Raw genomic sequence first — 25,567 nt, forward strand, 5'->3', positions numbered from 1 at the left:
CAAACTAAGAGCATAACCTGGAGAGCCTGCATAGCAACCACGGAACCCTCAAGTCTCGCTCAGAGCTCTCGTGAGGCCAGGTCATATGGAGAGGCGAAGTCACGCCCATCTACTTCCGGACCATGGGACCCCGGAAGCGAAAAATTTACATTGAATTCAATGGAGAGAGAACACGTATCTTTTGATCCCGTTTGAATTGTGCCACGAACTACACATATGATGTTTGTCAATCTTAAACAATCATTTCCATGTCAAAAAAGTCACATTTTGTCGTAAAACTGCTGAAATATAAGACTATGAAAAATACGCTACTACAAAGACTACAAATCCCAAATCCCATTCTGGGTCGCGTAAGTGATGTCACAGGCATGCTCGGTGATTTATAATAAGACTCGTAATTAAAGCGAAGAAGAAGAAGATCTCATAACTGATTTATTCCCTCCAATAAATTATAGATCGCTAAAAATAAATTCACTTTTACAAGATGCCTGTGTGCTTTGTACCAGGTTGTAGTCATAAAAGTGATCATACCACTTGCTCCTTCTATCGATTCCCGTCTGATGAAAGGACCAGGAGTCGCTGGATCAGACATATCAGGTAATATCATAGGTAATATACATGTTGTGCATGGAACATAGTCAAGTTAGCTACCTAGCTAGTAGCGACGAGTAGCGAGCACGTTAGTTAGCATTACATTACTTAGCCTTGTCATTTTTAGTAGCCTTACCATGAAGTTATTATTTTATTACATGAAGTAAACCAAAATGTTAAACAGTAACCAAACATGATGGTAAGTATTTCGTGAAACTTTTGAAGAGTAGCCTACTGCGCCCTCCACCGGGTGCTAAGGAAGCAGTTCAGGGAGAGTCGAAGGCAGGCATGGAGCTTTGCATGACATTCTTCTGGACGTGTTTCATTGTGATGACAATCTGTTTGTTGGAAAGACAGTCGTTGTGTGCTTATTGAGAGAAAATTGTTAGAAGAGATAATTATTCAAAGTGTTGTTACTTTAAAGTGTTGTTACTGACCTTTTTCTCTTTTATTTTCTTTACCTCACCTGTAACTGCTGAGACGTTGAGGAACATGCACACTGACCTGCTCTGGCAACCTGATTTCCACTGTACGTAATAGTATTTGGTTATGGTATATTATTTATATACATCAAAGGCACAATGCACCCCCCAGAGACACACATGTATTGAGTGTGATATGTTGCATAGGTCATGCGAAATCATCTTTACATACTAGAAAACTGTAGGAGCGGCAACTTGTTTTGAAATTGAATTTTTAATATCCGATAATAAAGTTGATCTGTTTTCTTTATTCTTCTCTCTTCCCAGCTCCATCACCATTCTCTGTTCCTGCAGGTCCTGCTTGCTAATCAATGCTCATATTTTTTTACACAATTACAAATAAAGTCATTGCATTGTATGACATGAAGTTGTGCTTCATTCGGAGTCAATAATAAATTCATTCTGCCTTCAACTGCGCAATGATTGTGGACTGCACCGACATCCATGTAGCTGCCCCCCAGTAAGATGAACCAAGCAAAGAGGGTCCCCATCATGCCCAAGGACATCCAGCTGGCCCGCCGCATCCGCGGAGAGAGGGCTTAGACTGACCTGAGACCAGCACACCCAAACACAACAGCTCTTTTAAGAGCCACCTACATTTTCAAAGAGTTGCAATCCTACGTTATTATAATGATTAAACTGGTTCATGTATCACTTAGTTTACTGAACCGTGATGAATGAAAGAAATTAGTGAGGTAGTGGTTTACTGAAGTTACAAAGACATTAATATATGAGTAACAGGTCAGTGTAAACACAAGCTTCTGTCAATTATGGATCATTCAAACTATTTATATAAAAATATGTAATAAAGTTCTAAAACAAGTATTCGGTATATTCCTTGATAGCTTTTGGAGAAGGTTGTTTTTAAGTTTACTAAAATCTATCGTTTCAACTGTTTCACTTTATAAAAAGGGAACAGGTGAGTAGAGCATCATTGAGTTTCTTATTCTGTCAGTAAATTATCCAAATGAATGTTTTTCATTATTTTAGTCAACCCTAAACAAATTGATTGTACCTTTTAATGATGACCTTACATGGTCGGCAAAGTTAAATTAACTTCAGAAAATCAAATCTGTTCTGAGAAAAAACTAATAAATGTTTAAAGATAGGAACTTGCCATCCCACTGAAAAACAGTCCGTAGAGATTTAAAGGCGTAGTTGTAGTTCAGTCCAACGTTTCATTTGGATTCATTTGACAACAGTCAACTATTTCATAAAGAATATATATATTTTTCAAAGTCAACTTTATTGTCAATCTTACTCAGTTTGAGAGATCAAAAAGACGTTTAAATAAAATTATACAATTTACAGATATGTATACAAATATATATATCCTATATACACCATCATGTATAATGATGGTGTATGATGTAGAAGGAAGTGTGGTAGATAACAAGTAAATATAGAGTTACATACAGATCCATGTTACAGCAAAAGATGGAATAACTAAGAAGCACGCAGTATAATAATAATTACATGCAACAATTAAATAACTGCTCAGCATCTCCACCACAATCCCAATCTGCTGTGTCCTGTTTTCCTCCCCTCTGCATAACACCCCATCACACATACGAAACACAACGCAGAGTCCGAGGGTGTTAAGAGTATGTTTATTGAAATGTCCTCCTCTCTACTGGCCAACACAGGGAGCATATGCTGGGTGTAGAATTGTTCCAGGAGGAGGAGATTTCCATGCCATGCAGGGTCTTTGGGGATGGGGATGATGATCGCCTCCTTCGTGGTCCACACAACAAAGTAGCAGAGACTCCGGTCTGTGATGTGCAGCTGCCCTTGGACCTGGTGCCAGTATGGGTGATTCTCCTTGAGAATATATGACCCACCCTCCTCACGGAGACAGAAGGATGGTAACTGGACTGCCTCCGTGATGGTCATGTTCCTCTGGCTGTGTGGACACTTCACCTCCAGCAGGGCAGATGGCTGCACAAGTCCATCGGGTGATGCTCCCAGAACACCCGACTCACTCACAAAGAGACCAGACTCGATTCGAACACTGTCACTTGATAGGCCTCCACAAAAGCCTTCACCCCTTCGGCCTCGTTTACAACCCCCCAGTTGACAGTTGGCGATGTCTCTGGCCAGTGGGTTGTATGTCTCCTCTCGCTGTTGGTAAAGTTGAGACACCGGCTGGACTACTTTGGAAGTGCCAGGCTTCCTCCACTGGCACTCAACATCTGTGGAGCTGATCTGCCACATGGCAAATATTGCCAATGCTGCAGCGTGGCTGCATTTGTACATCTCCTGTGCACAATCACAGACAGCGCTCTGCATCACGCCATCGTCTCCCATGCAGATCTGTAAAAATAAAGTAAGTACCATTTGTTAGCATGCTATAATAGATTGAATGAGCAATAATACAAGGATGGTCCGGATCTGGGGGTGGGAGGGTTTATTTTTCCATAGTGTTGTCCTCTTGTCTGTTGTTATTGTTTGTTTTTTCTGTATTTTTTGTAATTTGTGTTGTATTGGTTGTGATTGTACATTGTATTTTTCTAAATGTGTATGAATACATTTTTGAAAAACATTTGATCAACAATAAAAAAGGATTTGGTCAGGATCTAGACTCAGTGTGTAGTTTATTAATTAATCAATGCTCTCTACATTAGGAAAACACATACCGGTGTACCAGAGGGAGTCACACACAGCTGTGACTAGATAACCAAAATCCTTGAATCGACACACAGCAAATAAACTCAAATGACACAACGAGAAAAAGGAGATCACACATACAGTATAGTCGATATAAAACTGGCCGCTTCAATCTGAAGAGCAACTAAAACAAAACACGGGAGTGTACCTTGTTCTTGTGAACACTAATGTTATCCACAGCATACACAGAGACCACGAAGTTCTTAAGGAGAAAACTAGTTGCTAAAACAAAACACGTTAGTGTACCTTGTTAGCTAATGTTAGCTAGCTGACATTAACGTTACACATTGCACTCATATTACTCACCGAAACCTTGTAAAGCCGGTCCCGCATGCTGGCTCTTACAGAACCGACTAACTCCCCTTTCATATAGGTACAGCTCTCAACGTGCCCAGACTTGTAGTGATTTTCACCTCGTAAAATACTTTTATTCTCATTCTGAAAGAATGTGGTGAAATGTGCTAATGTGACGGCCATCTTTATGTTGGTGACGCGTATTGTGCGAGACGAGAGACCTGTAGTTCACTGAGCGGTTTCACACGAAAAAATGTGTAACTTCACAGTTTTACGACACATTTTTATTTTTTTGACTTGCAAAATGTTCTTTTAAATTGACAAACATCATATGTGTCATTCGTGGCACAATTCAAACGGGATCAAAAGATAACCTTTCTCTCTCCATTGACTTCAATGTATAATTTTCCGCTTCCGGGGTCCCATGGAGGCTTTCGGAAGGGGAGGGACTTCGCCTCTCTATTGTTGTTACATTTAATTTAATATAACTATAATATAAATATCTAGCGTATGAGCATCACATCAAAACACTCCTAGAACTAGACTCATTGTCTTCTGATATAAACGAAACTAAAGACGATGTGCACAAGCAAAGTTGAACAAATCTGAAAAATAATGCGACCATGAATAAATGAGCCACTTATTGCAAAACAACGTTCGTTTGAATGAATAAATATCACTAACCTTGATCCTTTAGTGTCCATGACGGCACCTGGGCCTCCTGTAATACAATTTCCTCTAATGATACAGTTTGAGAAACACACTAGACGATTTGGAGAGTAAGTGAAAAAAAATAACACATTCTTATCTATGTTGACTGGTCCGCATTTAGTCTTTCTTCATTTACATGTGAACATAGATTAGATCTACACGCAGGGGCGGACTGGGGGGGAAAAGTGGCCCGGGGATTTAATTGACAGACAGGCCCACTTACGGAGCGTCCACACAGCAGCGTGCGTCGTTGACGCTTGGCGGTGGGCGTGTCTGAAGCTTGGGGATTTTTTGCGAGCAACGCGACCAACAACCAATCACATGAATCTCCCGCCCCCGACATACATTACATTACATTACATTGCATTTAGCTGACGCTTTTATCCAAAGCGACTTACAATAAGTACATTCGACCAGGAAGACACAACCTTGAAGAAAACAGAATCATAAGTACATCAGGTTTCATAGAGCCAAACATTTCAAGTGCTACTCAACTGCTTTAGATAAGCCAGTCCTTTATTAGTATAAAAGTGCTTCGTTAATAGTTCTAACGCTCGAAGTGGAGTCGAAAGAGATGAGTTTTCAGTTTACGCCGGAAGATGTGCAAGCTATCTGCCGTCCTGATGTCAATGGGGAGCTCATTCCACCATCTTGGAGCCAGGACAGCAAACCCACGTGTTTTCGCCGATGGGAACTTGGGTCCCCCTCGCAGCGAGGGCGCAACGAGTCGTTTGGCTGATGCAGAGCGTAGTGCACGCGCTGGGGTGTACGGTTTAACCATGTCCTGGATGTAGGAAGGGCCAGATCCATTCGCAGCATGGTAAGCAAGTACCAGTGTCTTGAAGTGGATTCTAGCAGTTACCGGAAGCCAGTGAAGGGAGCGGAGGAGCGGAGTGGTGTGGGAGAATTTAGGAAGGTTGAAGACCAGACGAGCCGCTGCATTCTGGATGAGCTGCAGAGGTCGGATGGCACATGCAGGTAGACCAGCCAGGAGGGAGTTGCAGTAGTCTAGGCGTGAGATGACGAGAGCCTGGACCAGAACCTGAGTCGCTTTCTGAGTCAGCTGGGGACGTATCTTCCTGATGTTGTAAAGCGTGTATCTGCAGCAACGGGTTGTAGCAGCGATGTTTGCAGTGAAGGACAGGTTGTTATCTAGGATCACACCCAGATTCCTTGCAGTCTGAGTCGGGGAAACAACTGAGGTGCCGATGTTGATTGTTAGGTCAAGAGTGGGACAATCTTTTCCCGGGAGGAAGAGCAACTCAGTCTTGTCAAGGTTGAGCTTGAGGTGGTGAGCAGACATCCACTGAGAGATGTCAGCTAGACAAGCAGAGATGCGTGCAACGACCTGGGTCTCTGAGCGGGGAAAGGACAGAATTAATTGGGTGTCATCAGCGTAGCAGTGGTAAGAAAAACCATGCGGGATAATGACTGATCCGAGCGAGTTTGTGTACAGGGAGAAGAGGAGGGGACCAAGAACAGAGCCCTGAGGGACCCCCGTAATTAATTGACAAGGGTCGGACTCAGACCCTCTCCAAGTCACCCTGTAGGTACGGTCTTTCAGGTATGAGGTGAGGAGGGAAAGTGCAGAGCCTGAAACTCCAAGTTTTTGGAGAGTGCGAAGGAGGATCTGATGATTCACCGTGTCGAATGCAGCAGACAGGTCCAATAGGATGATGACAGAGGAGAGGGATGCAGTTTTGGCAGTGTGCAGTTCCTCCGTGACAGCAATGAGAGCAGTTTCTGTGGAGTGACCTGCCTTGAAACCAGACTGGTGCATACAAAGCAATAGCAATGTTAAAACGAAGTAAACTGGATATAAAATTCCCAAACAGGCGAAAACCTACCAGTTTCACCCACTGTCTCTGCCACCTCCCTCCATGCCTCGCTCCTCCGGTTTGTATCCCGGTAGATGAACAGAGACTGATCATACACCACCGGGTGATTCACTACCGCTATAATGAATTTTCCCTCCATTTTTTGGAATATGAGGAAATGACCTGCGTAGTCTCTCCCAGCATACACGCGGTTTGATTGGCTAGCGCTTGTACTGGCAGATTTGCATAAACGGGATTTCATTGGCTGACGCTTCTGCCGAGGCGCCAAAAGTTGAACATTGCTCAACTTTTGAAGCGAGCAACGCCAGCAACGCTCCACGTCGCTTCCCAAAATCCATCCATATATTTCAGTGCTAGGTTGATGCTTAGATAAGCTAACTATGAAACACTTTAACTGACAGGACTCAGGATCAGAGGTCGCGTTAACCGAATATTTTCCGTCTATGATGGATTTTTTTAACAATGACAGACAAATCTGAAAGCAGTCCGTCATTTTGACAGATTAGAACAAACTCAGAACAGCGCCAAAGATTCCCTGCAGCGAGGCTCCGGTGTTATGCCGTGTTATGCATGCCCTCCAAAAAGGAAATCATACCGTTTCCAAAACCAACTGTGCCGTAAAAATCATTGAAATGTCTGTGAGTTTTGGCTTTACGCTGTGCACGCTCCCGCGAGGTGCAGCAGCCATGCATAACACGGCGCATGTGAACTGTTCCCCCCCCCCCCCCCCCCCCCGTTGACAGTTCACGAGCATGCTTCCCCCCCCCCCCCCCCCCCGTCAGAGTTGTGTAAAGGCCGACGGGTAATTCTGGATTTTGACAGAAATTTGACGGGCAGCGAAAAAGTCAAGCGCAACCTCTGCTCAGGATCAACTGTGTATTGTAAGGTAGCTTCTAGCTTCATGTCGAACAGTAAGTCAACATTTCCCAGAGAGCTTTCTTTGAAATCACCAGATAACGCTAAAAAACATTACATTTAGATTGTATGACAAAGTGTTTATTTAATATATCTGGCTAGCTATAGCTACTTGCTAACGGTTTAGCTTACCCCCGCGATTCAAAGTAACGTCAACGTAGCTGTAATGTATGCTTTGCTTACATGTTTGCATAACTTGGAAGTTTACTGACATTTACATACCTTGTTTACCTGACTCAAGTGGTGGCTCTGGGGTTGTTGTGTGAGTATTTTTTGTCGTATTTTTTAAGAAAATGTTTTCTTATGTCCATCTTCAAAAACTCTTAGTCCCACTGACAGTTTATTTTAAACATTGTCACAGCTCACATGATAGGTACCTGTCAGCCAATAAGACAGATGTGTATTTCCATTCAACTCTCTGGTTGGTCTGGTGTCTTGCCTCTGTTGCATTCACTGAACACGGGAAATTACAATCCTGCCGTCCTCTCTTGTGTCATGATGAGGTTCAGGTAAAGCACGGTTAATGTATTATATTATTGACTCAATAATATAATACATGACTTTGAGAGTAGGCAATCTAGGCATATTAACACAATTAATTAAACATACTTATCACGGCGACGGTGTACTGAGATATTTTCTTTTTTTTAAATAAATACAATTCTTTTTTTTGCTAGGGGGCCCCTTAGTGGCTGCGGGGCCCTAAGCGGACGCTTATGTCGCTTAATGGGTCGGGCCGGCTCTGTCTGCCAATACCGAATCCTGATCCGATTATTCTATTTCCCAGATATATTGGTAGATACCAGAATACATGACACAATGAATCTTTGTAATATATTTATGTTCTCTTGTTTAAATAATCATACCAGTATTTAATGTGTTCTGGTCACCTGGAATCCTGGTAAGCTCCCAGCAGGGTATATTTAATACTATTATTAAACATAAGCTGGTGATAGATGGATAAACTGGCCAGCTAAAGTGTCCAAAACCCCTCTCCAGCCAACCATTCCAGCCTAATATCTACTGGCTGGTCAATTTACAACAACCTGACCAGCTACATTTATCTAAGCTGGTTTTTTCAGCAGTCATTATTATTTATTTACTATTTTTTGAGAATCTCTATGAATTATAGTCAAATGTATATACCAGTCTCTGTTCTGTTGCCTGAGCCAAGTTTGCCTGTTACATTACGATATATTATTATTGATTTACTATTTATTGAGAATCTCTATGAATTAAAGTCAAATGTATACCAGTCTGTGTTCTGTTGCCGCATCGGATCTCCGCCAAATCCAGGATCATCACCCCCCTAGTTCGCTCCCGTCTGTATCTCTACCGCTACTTGAATACTGTGGCTCAAACTGGTATGGTTCCACCACGTTAGACTCACCCGCATGATCTGATTCCACCACACCGGCATCCTCTTCAATAAAATCCTCCTCTTCTTGAAAGTGCACCGAGTCTATTGACGACTCACTGTCACTCGATTCTGTCTCCAGAGTCCGACATCAGCCATATAGGTAGTGTATTATTCAACAAGTGTTCTACTCGTGACGTGCGTGACGTCACTAACCGGCGAAAGCTGTTTTGTTCGGAGCGGTCGTGTAACATCGGAAGCGAGCATGGAAAGTTGTAATAAACCACGATTTATAAATACAGCGGGCATATTGTCATGAATGACATGATTTCCCATTAATAATAGTATATATATTATCGTAATAAGAACAGTATTGTCCTTCATTTCGTAAGCTCTTTAATGTTATTTTGGACCATTATTCATATAGTAATCAGTAATCATATTACCTGAGCCCTTGAACTATAGAGCAAAAATAGTTACAGCATATATTTAGTGATTTTAATGTTAACAGATCATTGATGCAATAACATTTGGACCCTATTTGCCTGACTTGACGCATGGAATAAAAGATGGGCTTAGGAAGCATCCTCAATGTAGGTAAGACAATTTAACAGGGGGTGTGGGCAGGTGGTGGACCTCACCTCCTCTAGGGGGGTCCGGGGGCATGCTCCACCGGGAAGATTTATTTTTAAATGTTGAAGTTAAATGCATCAATCTGGTGCACTTTGAGAGCAAAATTAGGGACTAAATCTATGGATACATCTCTCAACACCCATATGAAACAGAACTGTAAACAGATTTACTTTTTCTTTCAACATTTATTTGAACAGCAAGTGGAGGCAAAAGTGACTGCACCCAAAACAATAAACCTGCTAGCTAACTAGCCTAAACTCAGTAACAGAATGTGGGCAACACGTTCTTCTCCACAGCTGCGCGACCTCTGAGTCAGACGTCACTTCCCCCTTTTCTATCCTACGGGTGCCACTCCCCCTGAACCCCGTTTCCCTGCCAGTTTTTTTCCTTAGAATACACCTTTAATTCTATAACAAAAAAAACAAAATAAAATCTCCAGAAAAAAATGAACAGATGAGTTATCCAACCACATTAATTTTAATAAAATATGAAATACATTGTTATTTACTTTTTACATTGGAAAGACGCCCTTCATATTGCCCTCCACCTCCTCTCCTCTTCCTCTCATTTTCTCCCTCTAAAAACTAAAATAATAATTTAAAACTTAAAAGTCGTACTAATGAACTCAATTCAACGAAACGTGGTGATAACATTAAATGATGTATACCTTTTTTTGTGAGAGGTCAAACTTAATTATTGCCTCCTCCCTTCCTCTCCTCATTTCCTCTCAGGTCTCTAAAAGATAAAAGGAAAACATGTTAAAATCTTCAAATAACACGTGAACAGAACTTGGTGAAATCTAGTATGAGTATTTGACCTTCTTTACATGAGAAGTCATGCCTAGTTTTGCCCCTCCACCTCCTCTCCTACCCTCTCCTCTCTAAAAATAAAAACAAGTGATGTTAGAATCTTCAAAAATAACGTGTGAACCTTTATATATACAGTCTATGGTGTGAACAGATGAACTGAACTTCCTGAAATCTAGAAACAAAAGATTGAATAACTTGGTTTTTACCTTTTTTGCATGTGAAGTTTCTACAAACGTAAATAACTTTGTGAAATCTAGAAATTATATTGGATATCTTGATTATTACCATGTTGTTTGTGACATGTCACTCTTAATTTTGCCTCCCTCCTCCTCTCCTCTTCGCTTCTTTCCTCCCCTCTGGAAAAACAACAACACATGCAAACACTGTTAAAAACAAGTAGTACGAATGAAAATGTTAAAATGATATTTACCTTTAATAATGAGAGGGTTCCCACATGCCCCTCTCTCATATTTCCTCTTCTCGTATTCCTCGTCTTCCCTTAGTGTTTCTTCTCTACTCTTCTCTGCTGTGATCCTTTTCATCTCTCCTCTGTGCTCTTTAAACCTCTATTTCTGATTGAATAACCCTTTTATCCCATTTTAACCCTTTCAATGTTTTTTTTTACCATTTTTAAACACCTTGTTGCTGATCTTACTATCACAGTTTGTACCACTACAGTTACTGTCCCCGCCTCCCTTCCCCAGTGTGGCCCCTGCCCTGAGGCCCTTGTCTCTGCAGACTCTTCTTGGCTGGGGTGGCCCTCGACAGACATATGGACCGATATGACATGGTGTCGCCATCCTTTTCCTTCTCTGCACAGGGGGGCTTCACTGAGGGGGTGAAACACGTTGGAGGTTCACACTGTCCCCCCCAGATCCCCCCCACTCTGTGCAGACACCCTGCCTGAGTAATGGACCGGCAACAAGGATTCTAACCAGAGCAGGGTCCTTACATCTGATACACTTTCATTTAATTCAGTTCAATCCAATACTTACCGTTCACATTTAAAAATAGTTCATGTCAAAGCAGTGCAATTTAAAAAAATATGAATTCATCAAATTTAAATATTTTTATGTTCAAATCATTTCGACTGAATTGAACTCAATTAAATGAGAAAATACTTACCCGTTCAAATCATTTAAACAAAAACGAATTGTTTTTTTAATTATTCAATTCAATTTGAACAGCTTACATTTCGATAAATGTAATTTAATTGAAATCTATTAAAAATAATTCCAATTAACTCAAATTCAAATCAATTCAATTTTAAGAAATACAATATAAACAAATGTTACTCTATTTAGCCGGGGGAAAAAAACATGTAGAAATTAAGTGGAAGGACAGAAGCGCTTAGCAGCACCGTTACCTGCTGACATACCTGCAGCCTCGGCTCCTCTCTTGCGCCACCTGCTGCCCACCTGGCTCCTCTTCTTCATCAGAAGTCGGGCGCTCTTCATCCACTGCTGCTCCGGGACCTTCCTCACCGGTAGAGGCTCACGGGGGGGCTCGGGTCGGGGGGAGGAGCCGGACCGCTGCGGCCACTGGAGGACGATCCTGGTGGGATGAGCACACGGCACAAGAGACCAGCCCTCCTCGGGAACAGGTGGGGAGGGTCTGCAGGAGAGGACAGGGGAGGAGGAGCAAGAAAAGCAAGAGCAAGAAGAAAAGTGAGAGGAAGAGGAAGAGCTAGAGAATGAGGTAGAGGAGGAGGAAGAGCTAGAGCGAGAGGAGGAGCGAGAGGAGGAGCGAGAGGAGGAGCGAGAGGAGGAGCGGGAGGAGGAGCGGGAGGAGGAGCGGGAGGAGGAGCGGGAGGAGGAGGAGGAGTGGGAGGAAGAGCTAAATGAGGAGGAGGAGCTAAAGGAGGAGCCAGGGTCAGACTTACCTTCATCCACAGCGCCTCTCCTGCTCCCCCTGCTGCCAGCCTGGTCCCTCCTCTTCATCAGAAGCCTCAGGTTCTTCTTCCACTTCGGCTCAGGGGCGGGGCCAGCTGGGGGGCCAAGGTGGGAGCCGGGGGAGGAGCTGCAGACCACCCTGAAGGGGGTGCGAGAAGAAGAAATGTTAGATCCAGAGGCAGCTGTACCTGGGGAGCCAGGTGAGGAGCCACTCTGGGAGGGGGGGGCTGGGGTCCTGCGCAGGATGAGGCGGAGCCGGCTGGGGTCTGGCAGGAGGACCGCTGTCCACTTGTAGTGCCGGTCCATCTGAAGGTAAAAATAAATACAACAATCAGACCACTGCTCCACGTCATGACGACACACCAGCGAGGGTTACACAATAATCACTCTCTCATCACATACTGAATTAAAAGGAGGACAATGCAATAATACATTGTTCAAACAAGCGCTGCAGAAAGTGAAACAGACATGAGAGCGTTTTACTGAAATATGAGCTAAAGAAAGGAAGCTTGCAAGAAACAGCCATGGCTGTAATGTGCAAACTTTTAAAAAACATGTCTTGCCTTTACTTTTCTCAAGGACAATAAATCCATATGTGTTTATAGTAATTGTGTAAAATGTGTGATGTTTAGCTTCTGGAAAGTGTTCGCCCTTCTTACCGTGGTTCTCAGTGGACTGAATGAAGCGGAGCCAGGTGAGGAGCCAGGTGCTGCTGGGATCCTGCGAAGGATGAGCTGCCCACTTGTTTGCTTGGACCAACTGAAGGTGATAAACACAACACATCAGGTTAATATACCATGGAGTGTTAACACCAGAATCACTTCCACATATTGAATTCAAAGGATCAATATTGCAATGCCAAAACGTAAAGAACATGCACGAAAACTAAACACGAGCAAGAGTAAAGAGTGTTTGCAGTATCAAATAGTAGCAAAGTCCCAAATGGATGCATTTGTTTCACACTTTCTTTGCATTGCCTTACAAATGTTAACATGTTGCTGGAACAAGGCATAAAGAAAGCAAACTGTGAAAAAGAAGCATGCTTCAGGCTGAAAAAAGGACTCAAGAATGCACCAACTTTTGTCTCAATACATCTGAATTTATGAGAACATATTTAGAACATGTTATTTCTAATCCTAGTTTGTGCACTGCTATGTCTCAATGCTTTTTTACAGTGAGGTTTACATTAAGCAGGCTTATATAACTTTCACAGAGGCAAAATTACGCCACAATTTCTTCAACAATATGTTCATTTAAGCTCTCCTACTAATTGACAATAGCATGTAAATACAAATCTATTTCTGTTGTAGCTATTTCACTTAATCTACTCTGTAATGATCAAGAAACGAGGACAATCGTGAATATCAGTCATATATATTCAATAAAAAGGATAAATAATGTTTTAACTTGTAAGCTTGTTTCAGTTATGGTTTGTAGCACTACAAAGAAAAAGGTAAAATCAACATACGTTAGCATGCTAACTTTTTCAACAGGTGAAACGGTTGGTCAGTATTTTGTCACAACAGGATTATTACACTCTAATTTGATTAATTAACAATACAAATAGAAGAAATGGTCAATATCTTCAGATATATCGGTGATTTTGTACGGGGTTTGGAGAGCGTCAGTGGTAAAATGCATTGAAAACAACATGGGTGAAAAAAGTGAATAAATGTCACATCTAACCCGAAAAACGTCCTGTACGTTTTGACAGTAGGGTTTAGGGAGAGGTCCGGAAGCAAAACGTATCAGGTTTAAGGGTTTGTTTTCAGAGAAATTGTCGAGTGAGAGCAGAAATGTTGAGTTTCTGACCGTCAGGAAGTTTGTGTTTGTTCAAACTAAGAGCATAACCTGGAGAGCCTGCATAGCAACCACGGAACCCTCAAGTCTCGCTCAGAGCTCTCGTGAGGCCAGGTCATATTGTTGTTACATTTAATTTAATATAACTATAATATAAATATCTAGCGTATGAGCATCACATCAAAACACTCCTAGAACTAGACTCATTGTCTTCTGATATAAACGAAACTAAAGACGATGTGCACAAGCAAAGTTGAACAAATCTGAAAAATAATGCGACCATGAATAAATGAGCCACTTATTGCAAAACAACGTTCGTTTGAATGAATAAATATCACTAACCTTGATCCTTTAGTGTCCATGACGGCACCTGGGCCTCCTGTAATACAATTTCCTCTAATGATACAGTTTGAGAAACACACTAGACGATTTGGAGAGTAAGTGAAAAAAAATAACACATTCTTATCTATGTTGACTGGTCCGCATTTAGTCTTTCTTCATTTACATGTGAACATAGATTAGATCTACACGCAGGGGCGGACTGGGGGGGAAAAGTGGCCCGGGGATTTAATTGACAGACAGGCCCACTTACGGAGCGTCCACACAGCAGCGTGCGTCGTTGACGCTTGGCGGTGGGCGTGTCTGAAGCTTGGGGATTTTTTGCGAGCAACGCGACCAACAACCAATCACATGAATCTCCCGCCCCCGACATACATTACATTACATTACATTGCATTTAGCTGACGCTTTTATCCAAAGCGACTTACAATAAGTACATTCGACCAGGAAGACACAACCTTGAAGAAAACAGAATCATAAGTACATCAGGTTTCATAGAGCCAAACATTTCAAGTGCTACTCAACTGCTTTAGATAAGCCAGTCCTTTATTAGTATAAAAGTGCTTCGTTAATAGTTCTAACGCTCGAAGTGGAGTCGAAAGAGATGAGTTTTCAGTTTACGCCGGAAGATGTGCAAGCTATCTGCCGTCCTGATGTCAATGGGGAGCTCATTCCACCATCTTGGAGCCAGGACAGCAAACCCACGTGTTTTCGCCGATGGGAACTTGGGTCCCCCTCGCAGCGAGGGCGCAACGAGTCGTTTGGCTGATGCAGAGCGTAGTGCACGCGCTGGGGTGTACGGTTTAACCATGTCCTGGATGTAGGAAGGGCCAGATCCATTCGCAGCATGGTAAGCAAGTACCAGTGTCTTGAAGTGGATTCTAGCAGTTACCGGAAGCCAGTGAAGGGAGCGGAGGAGCGGAGTGGTGTGGGAGAATTTAGGAAGGTTGAAGACCAGACGAGCCGCTGCATTCTGGATGAGCTGCAGAGGTCGGATGGCACATGCAGGTAGACCAGCCAGGAGGGAGTTGCAGTAGTCTAGGCGTGAGATGACGAGAGCCTGGACCAGAACCTGAGTCGCTTTCTGAGTCAGCTGGGGACGTATCTTCCTGATGTTGTAAAGCGTGTATCTGCAGCAACGGGTTGTAGCAGCGATGTTTGCAGTGAAGGACAGGTTGTTATCTAGGATCACACCCAGATTCCTTGCAGTCTGAGTCGGGGAAACAACTGAGGTGCCGATGTTGATTGTTAGGTCAAGAGTGGGACAATCTTTTCCCGGGAGGAAGAGCAACTCAGTCTTGTCAAGGTTGAGCTTGAGGTGGTGAGCAGACATCCACTGAGAGATGTCAGCTAGACAAGCAGAGATGCGTGCAACGACCTGGGTCTCTGAGCGGGGAAAGGACAGAATTAATTGGGTGTCATCAGCGTAGCAGTGGTAAGAAAAACCATGCGGGATAATGACTGATCCGAGCGAGTTTGTGTACAGGGAGAAGAGGAGGGGACCAAGAACAGAGCCCTGAGGGACCCCCGTAATTAATTGACAAGGGTCGGACTCAGACCCTCTCCAAGTCACCCTGTAGGTACGGTCTTTCAGGTATGAGGTGAGGAGGGAAAGTGCAGAGCCTGAAACTCCAAGTTTTTGGAGAGTGCGAAGGAGGATCTGATGATTCACCGTGTCGAATGCAGCAGACAGGTCCAATAGGATGATGACAGAGGAGAGGGATGCAGTTTTGGCAGTGTGCAGTTCCTCCGTGACAGCAATGAGAGCAGTTTCTGTGGAGTGACCTGCCTTGAAACCAGACTGGTGCATACAAAGCAATAGCAATGTTAAAACGAAGTAAACTGGATATAAAATTCCCAAACAGGCGAAAACCTACCAGTTTCACCCACTGTCTCTGCCACCTCCCTCCATGCCTCGCTCCTCCGGTTTGTATCCCGGTAGATGAACAGAGACTGATCATACACCACCGGGTGATTCACTACCGCTATAATGAATTTTCCCTCCATTTTTTGGAATATGAGGAAATGACCTGCGTAGTCTCTCCCAGCATACACGCGGTTTGATTGGCTAGCGCTTGTACTGGCAGATTTGCATAAACGGGATTTCATTGGCTGACGCTTCTGCCGAGGCGCCAAAAGTTGAACATTGCTCAACTTTTGAAGCGAGCAACGCCAGCAACGCTCCACGTCGCTTCCCAAAATCCATCCATATATTTCAGTGCTAGGTTGATGCTTAGATAAGCTAACTATGAAACACTTTAACTGACAGGACTCAGGATCAGAGGTCGCGTTAACCGAATATTTTCCGTCTATGATGGATTTTTTTAACAATGACAGACAAATCTGAAAGCAGTCCGTCATTTTGACAGATTAGAACAAACTCAGAACAGCGCCAAAGATTCCCTGCAGCGAGGCTCCGGTGTTATGCCGTGTTATGCATGCCCTCCAAAAAGGAAATCATACCGTTTCCAAAACCAACTGTGCCGTAAAAATCATTGAAATGTCTGTGAGTTTTGGCTTTACGCTGTGCACGCTCCCGCGAGGTGCAGCAGCCATGCATAACACGGCGCATGTGAACTGTTCCCCCCCCCCCCTCCCCCCCGTTGACAGTTCACGAGCATGCTTCCCCCCCCCCCCCCCCCGTCAGAGTTGTGTAAAGGCCGACGGGTAATTCTGGATTTTGACAGAAATTTGACGGGCAGCGAAAAAGTCAAGCGCAACCTCTGCTCAGGATCAACTGTGTATTGTAAGGTAGCTTCTAGCTTCATGTCGAACAGTAAGTCAACATTTCCCAGAGAGCTTTCTTTGAAATCACCAGATAACGCTAAAAAACATTACATTTAGATTGTATGACAAAGTGTTTATTTAATATATCTGGCTAGCTATAGCTACTTGCTAACGGTTTAGCTTACCCCCGCGATTCAAAGTAACGTCAACGTAGCTGTAATGTATGCTTTGCTTACATGTTTGCATAACTTGGAAGTTTACTGACATTTACATACCTTGTTTACCTGACTCAAGTGGTGGCTCTGGGGTTGTTGTGTGAGTATTTTTTGTCGTATTTTTTAAGAAAATGTTTTCTTATGTCCATCTTCAAAAACTCTTAGTCCCACTGACAGTTTATTTTAAACATTGTCACAGCTCACATGATAGGTACCTGTCAGCCAATAAGACAGATGTGTATTTCCATTCAACTCTCTGGTTGGTCTGGTGTCTTGCCTCTGTTGCATTCACTGAACACGGGAAATTACAATCCTGCCGTCCTCTCTTGTGTCATGATGAGGTTCAGGTAAAGCACGGTTAATGTATTATATTATTGACTCAATAATATAATACATGACTTTGAGAGTAGGCAATCTAGGCATATTAACACAATTAATTAAACATACTTATCACGGCGACGGTGTACTGAGATATTTTCTTTTTTTTAAATAAATACAATTCTTTTTTTTGCTAGGGGGCCCCTTAGTGGCTGCGGGGCCCTAAGCGGACGCTTATGTCGCTTAATGGGTCGGGCCGGCTCTGTCTGCCAATACCGAATCCTGATCCGATTATTCTATTTCCCAGATATATTGGTAGATACCAGAATACATGACACAATGAATCTTTGTAATATATTTATGTTCTCTTGTTTAAATAATCATACCAGTATTTAATGTGTTCTGGTCACCTGGAATCCTGGTAAGCTCCCAGCAGGGTATATTTAATACTATTATTAAACATAAGCTGGTGATAGATGGATAAACTGGCCAGCTAAAGTGTCCAAAACCCCTCTCCAGCCAACCATTCCAGCCTAATATCTACTGGCTGGTCAATTTACAACAACCTGACCAGCTACATTTATCTAAGCTGGTTTTTTCAGCAGTCATTATTATTTATTTACTATTTTTTGAGAATCTCTATGAATTATAGTCAAATGTATATACCAGTCTCTGTTCTGTTGCCTGAGCCAAGTTTGCCTGTTACATTACGATATATTATTATTGATTTACTATTTATTGAGAATCTCTATGAATTAAAGTCAAATGTATACCAGTCTGTGTTCTGTTGCCGCATCGGATCTCCGCCAAATCCAGGATCATCACCCCCCTAGTTCGCTCCCGTCTGTATCTCTACCGCTACTTGAATACTGTGGCTCAAACTGGTATGGTTCCACCACGTTAGACTCACCCGCATGATCTGATTCCACCACACCGGCATCCTCTTCAATAAAATCCTCCTCTTCTTGAAAGTGCACCGAGTCTATTGACGACTCACTGTCACTCGATTCTGTCTCCAGAGTCCGACATCAGCCATATAGGTAGTGTATTATTCAACAAGTGTTCTACTCGTGACGTGCGTGACGTCACTAACCGGCGAAAGCTGTTTTGTTCGGAGCGGTCGTGTAACATCGGAAGCGAGCATGGAAAGTTGTAATAAACCACGATTTATAAATACAGCGGGCATATTGTCATGAATGACATGATTTCCCATTAATAATAGTATATATATTATCGTAATAAGAACAGTATTGTCCTTCATTTCGTAAGCTCTTTAATGTTATTTTGGACCATTATTCATATAGTAATCAGTAATCATATTACCTGAGCCCTTGAACTATAGAGCAAAAATAGTTACAGCATATATTTAGTGATTTTAATGTTAACAGATCATTGATGCAATAACATTTGGACCCTATTTGCCTGACTTGACGCATGGAATAAAAGATGGGCTTAGGAAGCATCCTCAATGTAGGTAAGACAATTTAACAGGGGGTGTGGGCAGGTGGTGGACCTCACCTCCTCTAGGGGGGTCCGGGGGCATGCTCCACCGGGAAGATTTATTTTTAAATGTTGAAGTTAAATGCATCAATCTGGTGCACTTTGAGAGCAAAATTAGGGACTAAATCTATGGATACATCTCTCAACACCCATATGAAACAGAACTGTAAACAGATTTACTTTTTCTTTCAACATTTATTTGAACAGCAAGTGGAGGCAAAAGTGACTGCACCCAAAACAATAAACCTGCTAGCTAACTAGCCTAAACTCAGTAACAGAATGTGGGCAACACGTTCTTCTCCACAGCTGCGCGACCTCTGAGTCAGACGTCACTTCCCCCTTTTCTATCCTACGGGTGCCACTCCCCCTGAACCCCGTTTCCCTGCCAGTTTTTTTCCTTAGAATACACCTTTAATTCTATAACAAAAAAAACAAAATAAAATCTCCAGAAAAAAATGAACAGATGAGTTATCCAACCACATTAATTTTAATAAAATATGAAATACATTGTTATTTACTTTTTACATTGGAAAGACGCCCTTCATATTGCCCTCCACCTCCTCTCCTCTTCCTCTCATTTTCTCCCTCTAAAAACTAAAATAATAATTTAAAACTTAAAAGTCGTACTAATGAACTCAATTCAACGAAACGTGGTGATAACATTAAATGATGTATACCTTTTTTTGTGAGAGGTCAAACTTAATTATTGCCTCCTCCCTTCCTCTCCTCATTTCCTCTCAGGTCTCTAAAAGATAAAAGGAAAACATGTTAAAATCTTCAAATAACACGTGAACAGAACTTGGTGAAATCTAGTATGAGTATTTGACCTTCTTTACATGAGAAGTCATGCCTAGTTTTGCCCCTCCACCTCCTCTCCTACCCTCTCCTCTCTAAAAATAAAAACAAGTGATGTTAGAATCTTCAAAAATAACGTGTGAACCTTTATATATACAGTCTATGGTGTGAACAGATGAACTGAACTTCCTGAAATCTAGAAACAAAAGATTGAATAACTTGGTTTTTACCTTTTTTGCATGTGAAGTTTCTACAAACGTAAATAACTTTGTGAAATCTAGAAATTATATTGGATATCTTGATTATTACCATGTTGTTTGTGACATGTCACTCTTAATTTTGCCTCCCTCCTCCTCTCCTCTTCGCTTCTTTCCTCCCCTCTGGAAAAACAACAACACATGCAAACACTGTTAAAAACAAGTAGTACGAATGAAAATGTTAAAATGATATTTACCTTTAATAATGAGAGGGTTCCCACATGCCCCTCTCTCATATTTCCTCTTCTCGTATTCCTCGTCTTCCCTTAGTGTTTCTTCTCTACTCTTCTCTGCTGTGATCCTTTTCATCTCTCCTCTGTGCTCTTTAAACCTCTATTTCTGATTGAATAACCCTTTTATCCCATTTTAACCCTTTCAATGTTTTTTTTTACCATTTTTAAACACCTTGTTGCTGATCTTACTATCACAGTTTGTACCACTACAGTTACTGTCCCCGCCTCCCTTCCCCAGTGTGGCCCCTGCCCTGAGGCCCTTGTCTCTGCAGACTCTTCTTGGCTGGGGTGGCCCTCGACAGACATATGGACCGATATGACATGGTGTCGCCATCCTTTTCCTTCTCTGCACAGGGGGGCTTCACTGAGGGGGTGAAACACGTTGGAGGTTCACACTGTCCCCCCCAGATCCCCCCCACTCTGTGCAGACACCCTGCCTGAGTAATGGACCGGCAACAAGGATTCTAACCAGAGCAGGGTCCTTACATCTGATACACTTTCATTTAATTCAGTTCAATCCAATACTTACCGTTCACATTTAAAAATAGTTCATGTCAAAGCAGTGCAATTTAAAAAAATATGAATTCATCAAATTTAAATATTTTTATGTTCAAATCATTTCGACTGAATTGAACTCAATTAAATGAGAAAATACTTACCCGTTCAAATCATTTAAACAAAAACGAATTGTTTTTTTAATTATTCAATTCAATTTGAACAGCTTACATTTCGATAAATGTAATTTAATTGAAATCTATTAAAAATAATTCCAATTAACTCAAATTCAAATCAATTCAATTTTAAGAAATACAATATAAACAAATGTTACTCTATTTAGCCGGGGGAAAAAAACATGTAGAAATTAAGTGGAAGGACAGAAGCGCTTAGCAGCACCGTTACCTGCTGACATACCTGCAGCCTCGGCTCCTCTCTTGCGCCACCTGCTGCCCACCTGGCTCCTCTTCTTCATCAGAAGTCGGGCGCTCTTCATCCACTGCTGCTCCGGGACCTTCCTCACCGGTAGAGGCTCACGGGGGGGCTCGGGTCGGGGGGAGGAGCCGGACCGCTGCGGCCACTGGAGGACGATCCTGGTGGGATGAGCACACGGCACAAGAGACCAGCCCTCCTCGGGAACAGGTGGGGAGGGTCTGCAGGAGAGGACAGGGGAGGAGGAGCAAGAAAAGCAAGAGCAAGAAGAAAAGTGAGAGGAAGAGGAAGAGCTAGAGAATGAGGTAGAGGAGGAGGAAGAGCTAGAGCGAGAGGAGGAGCGAGAGGAGGAGCGAGAGGAGGAGCGAGAGGAGGAGCGGGAGGAGGAGCGGGAGGAGGAGCGGGAGGAGGAGCGGGAGGAGGAGGAGGAGTGGGAGGAAGAGCTAAATGAGGAGGAGGAGCTAAAGGAGGAGCCAGGGTCAGACTTACCTTCATCCACAGCGCCTCTCCTGCTCCCCCTGCTGCCAGCCTGGTCCCTCCTCTTCATCAGAAGCCTCAGGTTCTTCTTCCACTTCGGCTCAGGGGCGGGGCCAGCTGGGGGGCCAAGGTGGGAGCCGGGGGAGGAGCTGCAGACCACCCTGAAGGGGGTGCGAGAAGAAGAAATGTTAGATCCAGAGGCAGCTGTACCTGGGGAGCCAGGTGAGGAGCCACTCTGGGAGGGGGGGGCTGGGGTCCTGCGCAGGATGAGGCGGAGCCGGCTGGGGTCTGGCAGGAGGACCGCTGTCCACTTGTAGTGCCGGTCCATCTGAAGGTAAAAATAAATACAACAATCAGACCACTGCTCCACGTCATGACGACACACCAGCGAGGGTTACACAATAATCACTCTCTCATCACATACTGAATTAAAAGGAGGACAATGCAATAATACATTGTTCAAACAAGCGCTGCAGAAAGTGAAACAGACATGAGAGCGTTTTACTGAAATATGAGCTAAAGAAAGGAAGCTTGCAAGAAACAGCCATGGCTGTAATGTGCAAACTTTTAAAAAACATGTCTTGCCTTTACTTTTCTCAAGGACAATAAATCCATATGTGTTTATAGTAATTGTGTAAAATATGTGATGTTTAGCTTCTGGAAAGTGTTCGCCCTTCTTACCGTGGTTCTCAGTGGACTGAATGAAGCGGAGCCAGGTGAGGAGCCAGGTGCTGCTGGGATCCTGCGAAGGATGAGCTGCCCACTTGTTTGCTTGGACCAACTGAAGGTGATAAACACAACACATCAGGTTAATATACCATGGAGTGTTAACACCAGAATCACTTCCACATATTGAATTCAAAGGATCAATATTGCAATGCCAAAACGTAAAGAACATGCACGAAAACTAAACACGAGCAAGAGTAAAGAGTGTTTGCAGTATCAAATAGTAGTAAAGTCCCAAATGGATGCATTTGTTTCACACTTTCTTTGCATTGCCTTACAAATGTTAACATGTTGCTGGAACAAGGCATAAAGAAAGCAAACTGTGAAAAAGAAGCATGCTTCAGGCTGAAAAAAGGACTCAAGAATGCACCAACTTTTGTCTCAATACATCTGAATTTATGAGAACATATTTAGAACATGTTATTTCTAATCCTAGTTTGTGCACTGCTATGTCTCAATGCTTTTTTACAGTGAGGTTTACATTAAGCAGGCTTATATAACTTTCACAGAGGCAAAATTACGCCACAATTTCTTCAACAATATGTTCATTTAAGCTCTCCTACTAATTGACAATAGCATGTAAATACAAATCTATTTCTGTTGTAGCTATTTCACTTAATCTACTCTGTAATGATCAAGAAACGAGGACAATCGTGAATATCAGTCATATATATTCAATAAAAAGGATAAATAATGTTTTAACTTGTAAGCTTGTTTCAGTTATGGTTTGTAGCACTACAAAGAAAAAGGTAAAATCAACATACGTTAGCATGCTAACTTTTTCAACAGGTGAAACGGTTGGTCAGTATTTTGTCACAACAGGATTATTACACTCTAATTTGATTAATTAACAATACAAATAGAAGAAATGGTCAATATCTTCAGATATATCGGTGATTTTGTACGGGGTTTGGAGAGCGTCAGTGGTAAAATGCATTGAAAACAACATGGGTGAAAAAAGTGAATAAATGTCACATCTAACCCGAAAAACGTCCTGTACGTTTTGACAGTAGGGTTTAGGGAGAGGTCCGGAAGCAAAACGTATCAGGTTTAAGGGTTTGTTTTCAGAGAAATTGTCGAGTGAGAGCAGAAATGTTGAGTTTCTGACCGTCAGGAAGTTTGTGTTTGTTCAAACTAAGAGCATAACCTGGAGAGCCTGCATAGCAACCACGGAACCCTCAAGTCTCGCTCAGAGCTCTCGTGAGGCCAGGTCATATTGTTGTTACATTTAATTTAATATAACTATAATATAAATATCTAGCGTATGAGCATCACATCAAAACACTCCTAGAACTAGACTCATTGTCTTCTGATATAAACGAAACTAAAGACGATGTGCACAAGCAAAGTTGAACAAATCTGAAAAATAATGCGACCATGAATAAATGAGCCACTTATTGCAAAACAACGTTCGTTTGAATGAATAAATATCACTAACCTTGATCCTTTAGTGTCCATGACGGCACCTGGGCCTCCTGTAATACAATTTCCTCTAATGATACAGTTTGAGAAACACACTAGACGATTTGGAGAGTAAGTGAAAAAAAAATAACACATTCTTATCTATGTTGACTGGTCCGCATTTAGTCTTTCTTCATTTACATGTGAACATAGATTAGATCTACACGCAGGGGCGGACTGGGGGGGAAAAGTGGCCCGGGGATTTAATTGACAGACAGGCCCACTTACGGAGCGTCCACACAGCAGCGTGCGTCGTTGACGCTTGGCGGTGGGCGTGTCTGAAGCTTGGGGATTTTTTGCGAGCAACGCGACCAACAACCAATCACATGAATCTCCCGCCCCCGACATACATTACATTACATTACATTGCATTTAGCTGACGCTTTTATCCAAAGCGACTTACAATAAGTACATTCGACCAGGAAGACACAACCTTGAAGAAAACAGAATCATAAGTACATCAGGTTTCATAGAGCCAAACATTTCAAGTGCTACTCAACTGCTTTAGATAAGCCAGTCCTTTATTAGTATAAAAGTGCTTCGTTAATAGTTCTAACGCTCGAAGTGGAGTCGAAAGAGATGAGTTTTCAGTTTACGCCGGAAGATGTGCAAGCTATCTGCCGTCCTGATGTCAATGGGGAGCTCATTCCACCATCTTGGAGCCAGGACAGCAAACCCACGTGTTTTCGCCGATGGGAACTTGGGTCCCCCTCGCAGCGAGGGCGCAACGAGTCGTTTGGCTGATGCAGAGCGTAGTGCACGCGCTGGGGTGTACGGTTTAACCATGTCCTGGATGTAGGAAGGGCCAGATCCATTCGCAGCATGGTAAGCAAGTACCAGTGTCTTGAAGTGGATTCTAGCAGTTACCGGAAGCCAGTGAAGGGAGCGGAGGAGCGGAGTGGTGTGGGAGAATTTAGGAAGGTTGAAGACCAGACGAGCCGCTGCATTCTGGATGAGCTGCAGAGGTCGGATGGCACATGCAGGTAGACCAGCCAGGAGGGAGTTGCAGTAGTCTAGGCGTGAGATGACGAGAGCCTGGACCAGAACCTGAGTCGCTTTCTGAGTCAGCTGGGGACGTATCTTCCTGATGTTGTAAAGCGTGTATCTGCAGCAACGGGTTGTAGCAGCGATGTTTGCAGTGAAGGACAGGTTGTTATCTAGGATCACACCCAGATTCCTTGCAGTCTGAGTCGGGGAAACAACTGAGGTGCCGATGTTGATTGTTAGGTCAAGAGTGGGACAATCTTTTCCCGGGAGGAAGAGCAACTCAGTCTTGTCAAGGTTGAGCTTGAGGTGGTGAGCAGACATCCACTGAGAGATGTCAGCTAGACAAGCAGAGATGCGTGCAACGACCTGGGTCTCTGAGCGGGGAAAGGACAGAATTAATTGGGTGTCATCAGCGTAGCAGTGGTAAGAAAAACCATGCGGGATAATGACTGATCCGAGCGAGTTTGTGTACAGGGAGAAGAGGAGGGGACCAAGAACAGAGCCCTGAGGGACCCCCGTAATTAATTGACAAGGGTCGGACTCAGACCCTCTCCAAGTCACCCTGTAGGTACGGTCTTTCAGGTATGAGGTGAGGAGGGAAAGTGCAGAGCCTGAA

The 25,567-nt window shown here is 43.0% G+C and overlaps 2 protein-coding genes and 1 pseudogene across 17 annotated transcripts; all 3 read right to left on the reverse strand.

Annotated features, from left to right (window-relative positions):
• Positions 1-9,441, reverse strand: part of LOC117547353 — a 19,277-nt pseudogene extending 9,836 nt beyond the window's left edge.
• Positions 3,363-14,613, reverse strand: LOC117547401 (putative protein TPRXL). 9 transcript variants are annotated; one of them, XR_004569175.1, is made up of 6 exons: positions 14,332-14,613; positions 12,849-12,948; positions 11,676-12,495; positions 10,583-10,653; positions 10,156-10,223; positions 3,363-3,386 (listed from the first exon to the last, which is right to left on the reverse strand). XR_004569175.1 is itself a non-coding variant. In XM_034218128.1 (5 exons), the coding sequence occupies exons 1-4, from the start codon at positions 14,349-14,351 to the stop codon at positions 10,607-10,609; spliced, it is 987 nt and encodes a 328-aa protein (XP_034074019.1). In that variant the 5' UTR covers positions 14,352-14,613; the 3' UTR covers positions 9,945-10,223; positions 10,583-10,606. The 9 variants fall into 9 exon arrangements, 6 of the variants coding, with proteins under 6 accessions (XP_034074019.1, XP_034074017.1, XP_034074016.1 ...); XR_004569174.1 differs by lacking the exon at positions 3,363-3,386 and adding an exon at positions 10,306-10,368 and having other exon boundaries at positions 9,945-10,223; XM_034218128.1 differs by lacking the exon at positions 3,363-3,386 and having other exon boundaries at positions 9,945-10,223.
• Positions 14,614-19,554: 4,941 nt separating this feature from the next.
• LOC117547416 (putative protein TPRXL) lies at positions 19,555-24,005 on the reverse strand. Of its 8 annotated transcripts, XR_004569182.1 has the most exons (6): positions 23,942-24,005; positions 22,459-22,558; positions 21,286-22,105; positions 20,193-20,263; positions 19,916-19,978; positions 19,555-19,833 (listed from the first exon to the last, which is right to left on the reverse strand). XR_004569182.1 is itself a non-coding variant. In XM_034218167.1 (5 exons), the coding sequence occupies exons 1-4, from the start codon at positions 23,959-23,961 to the stop codon at positions 20,217-20,219; spliced, it is 987 nt and encodes a 328-aa protein (XP_034074058.1). In that variant the 5' UTR covers positions 23,962-24,005; the 3' UTR covers positions 19,555-19,833; positions 20,193-20,216. The 8 variants fall into 8 exon arrangements, 6 of the variants coding, with proteins under 6 accessions (XP_034074058.1, XP_034074057.1, XP_034074055.1 ...); XM_034218167.1 differs by lacking the exon at positions 19,916-19,978; XR_004569181.1 differs by having other exon boundaries at positions 19,916-22,105.
• Positions 24,006-25,567: the final 1,562 nt, after the last annotated feature.

This window comes from Gymnodraco acuticeps, unplaced genomic scaffold (assembly GCF_902827175.1).
Source record: "Gymnodraco acuticeps unplaced genomic scaffold, fGymAcu1.1, whole genome shotgun sequence".
Taxonomy (NCBI): Eukaryota; Metazoa; Chordata; class Actinopteri; order Perciformes; family Bathydraconidae; genus Gymnodraco; species Gymnodraco acuticeps.

Bases quoted from the DNA above. Each gene is read 5' to 3' on its own strand.
- LOC117547416 (XM_034218164.1), bottom strand. From the start codon at position 23,961: ATGGACACTAAAGGATCAAG. The intron at 22,559-23,941 runs GTTAGTGATATT...TATCACCTTCAG, and splicing joins ATGGACACTAAAGGATCAAG to TTGGTCCAAGCAAACAAGTG. The intron at 22,106-22,458 runs GTAAGAAGGGCG...TTTTACCTTCAG, and splicing joins TCAGTCCACTGAGAACCACG to ATGGACCGGCACTACAAGTG.
- LOC117547401 (XM_034218125.1), bottom strand. From the start codon at position 14,351: ATGGACACTAAAGGATCAAG. The intron at 12,949-14,331 runs GTTAGTGATATT...TATCACCTTCAG, and splicing joins ATGGACACTAAAGGATCAAG to TTGGTCCAAGCAAACAAGTG. The intron at 12,496-12,848 runs GTAAGAAGGGCG...TTTTACCTTCAG, and splicing joins TCAGTCCACTGAGAACCACG to ATGGACCGGCACTACAAGTG.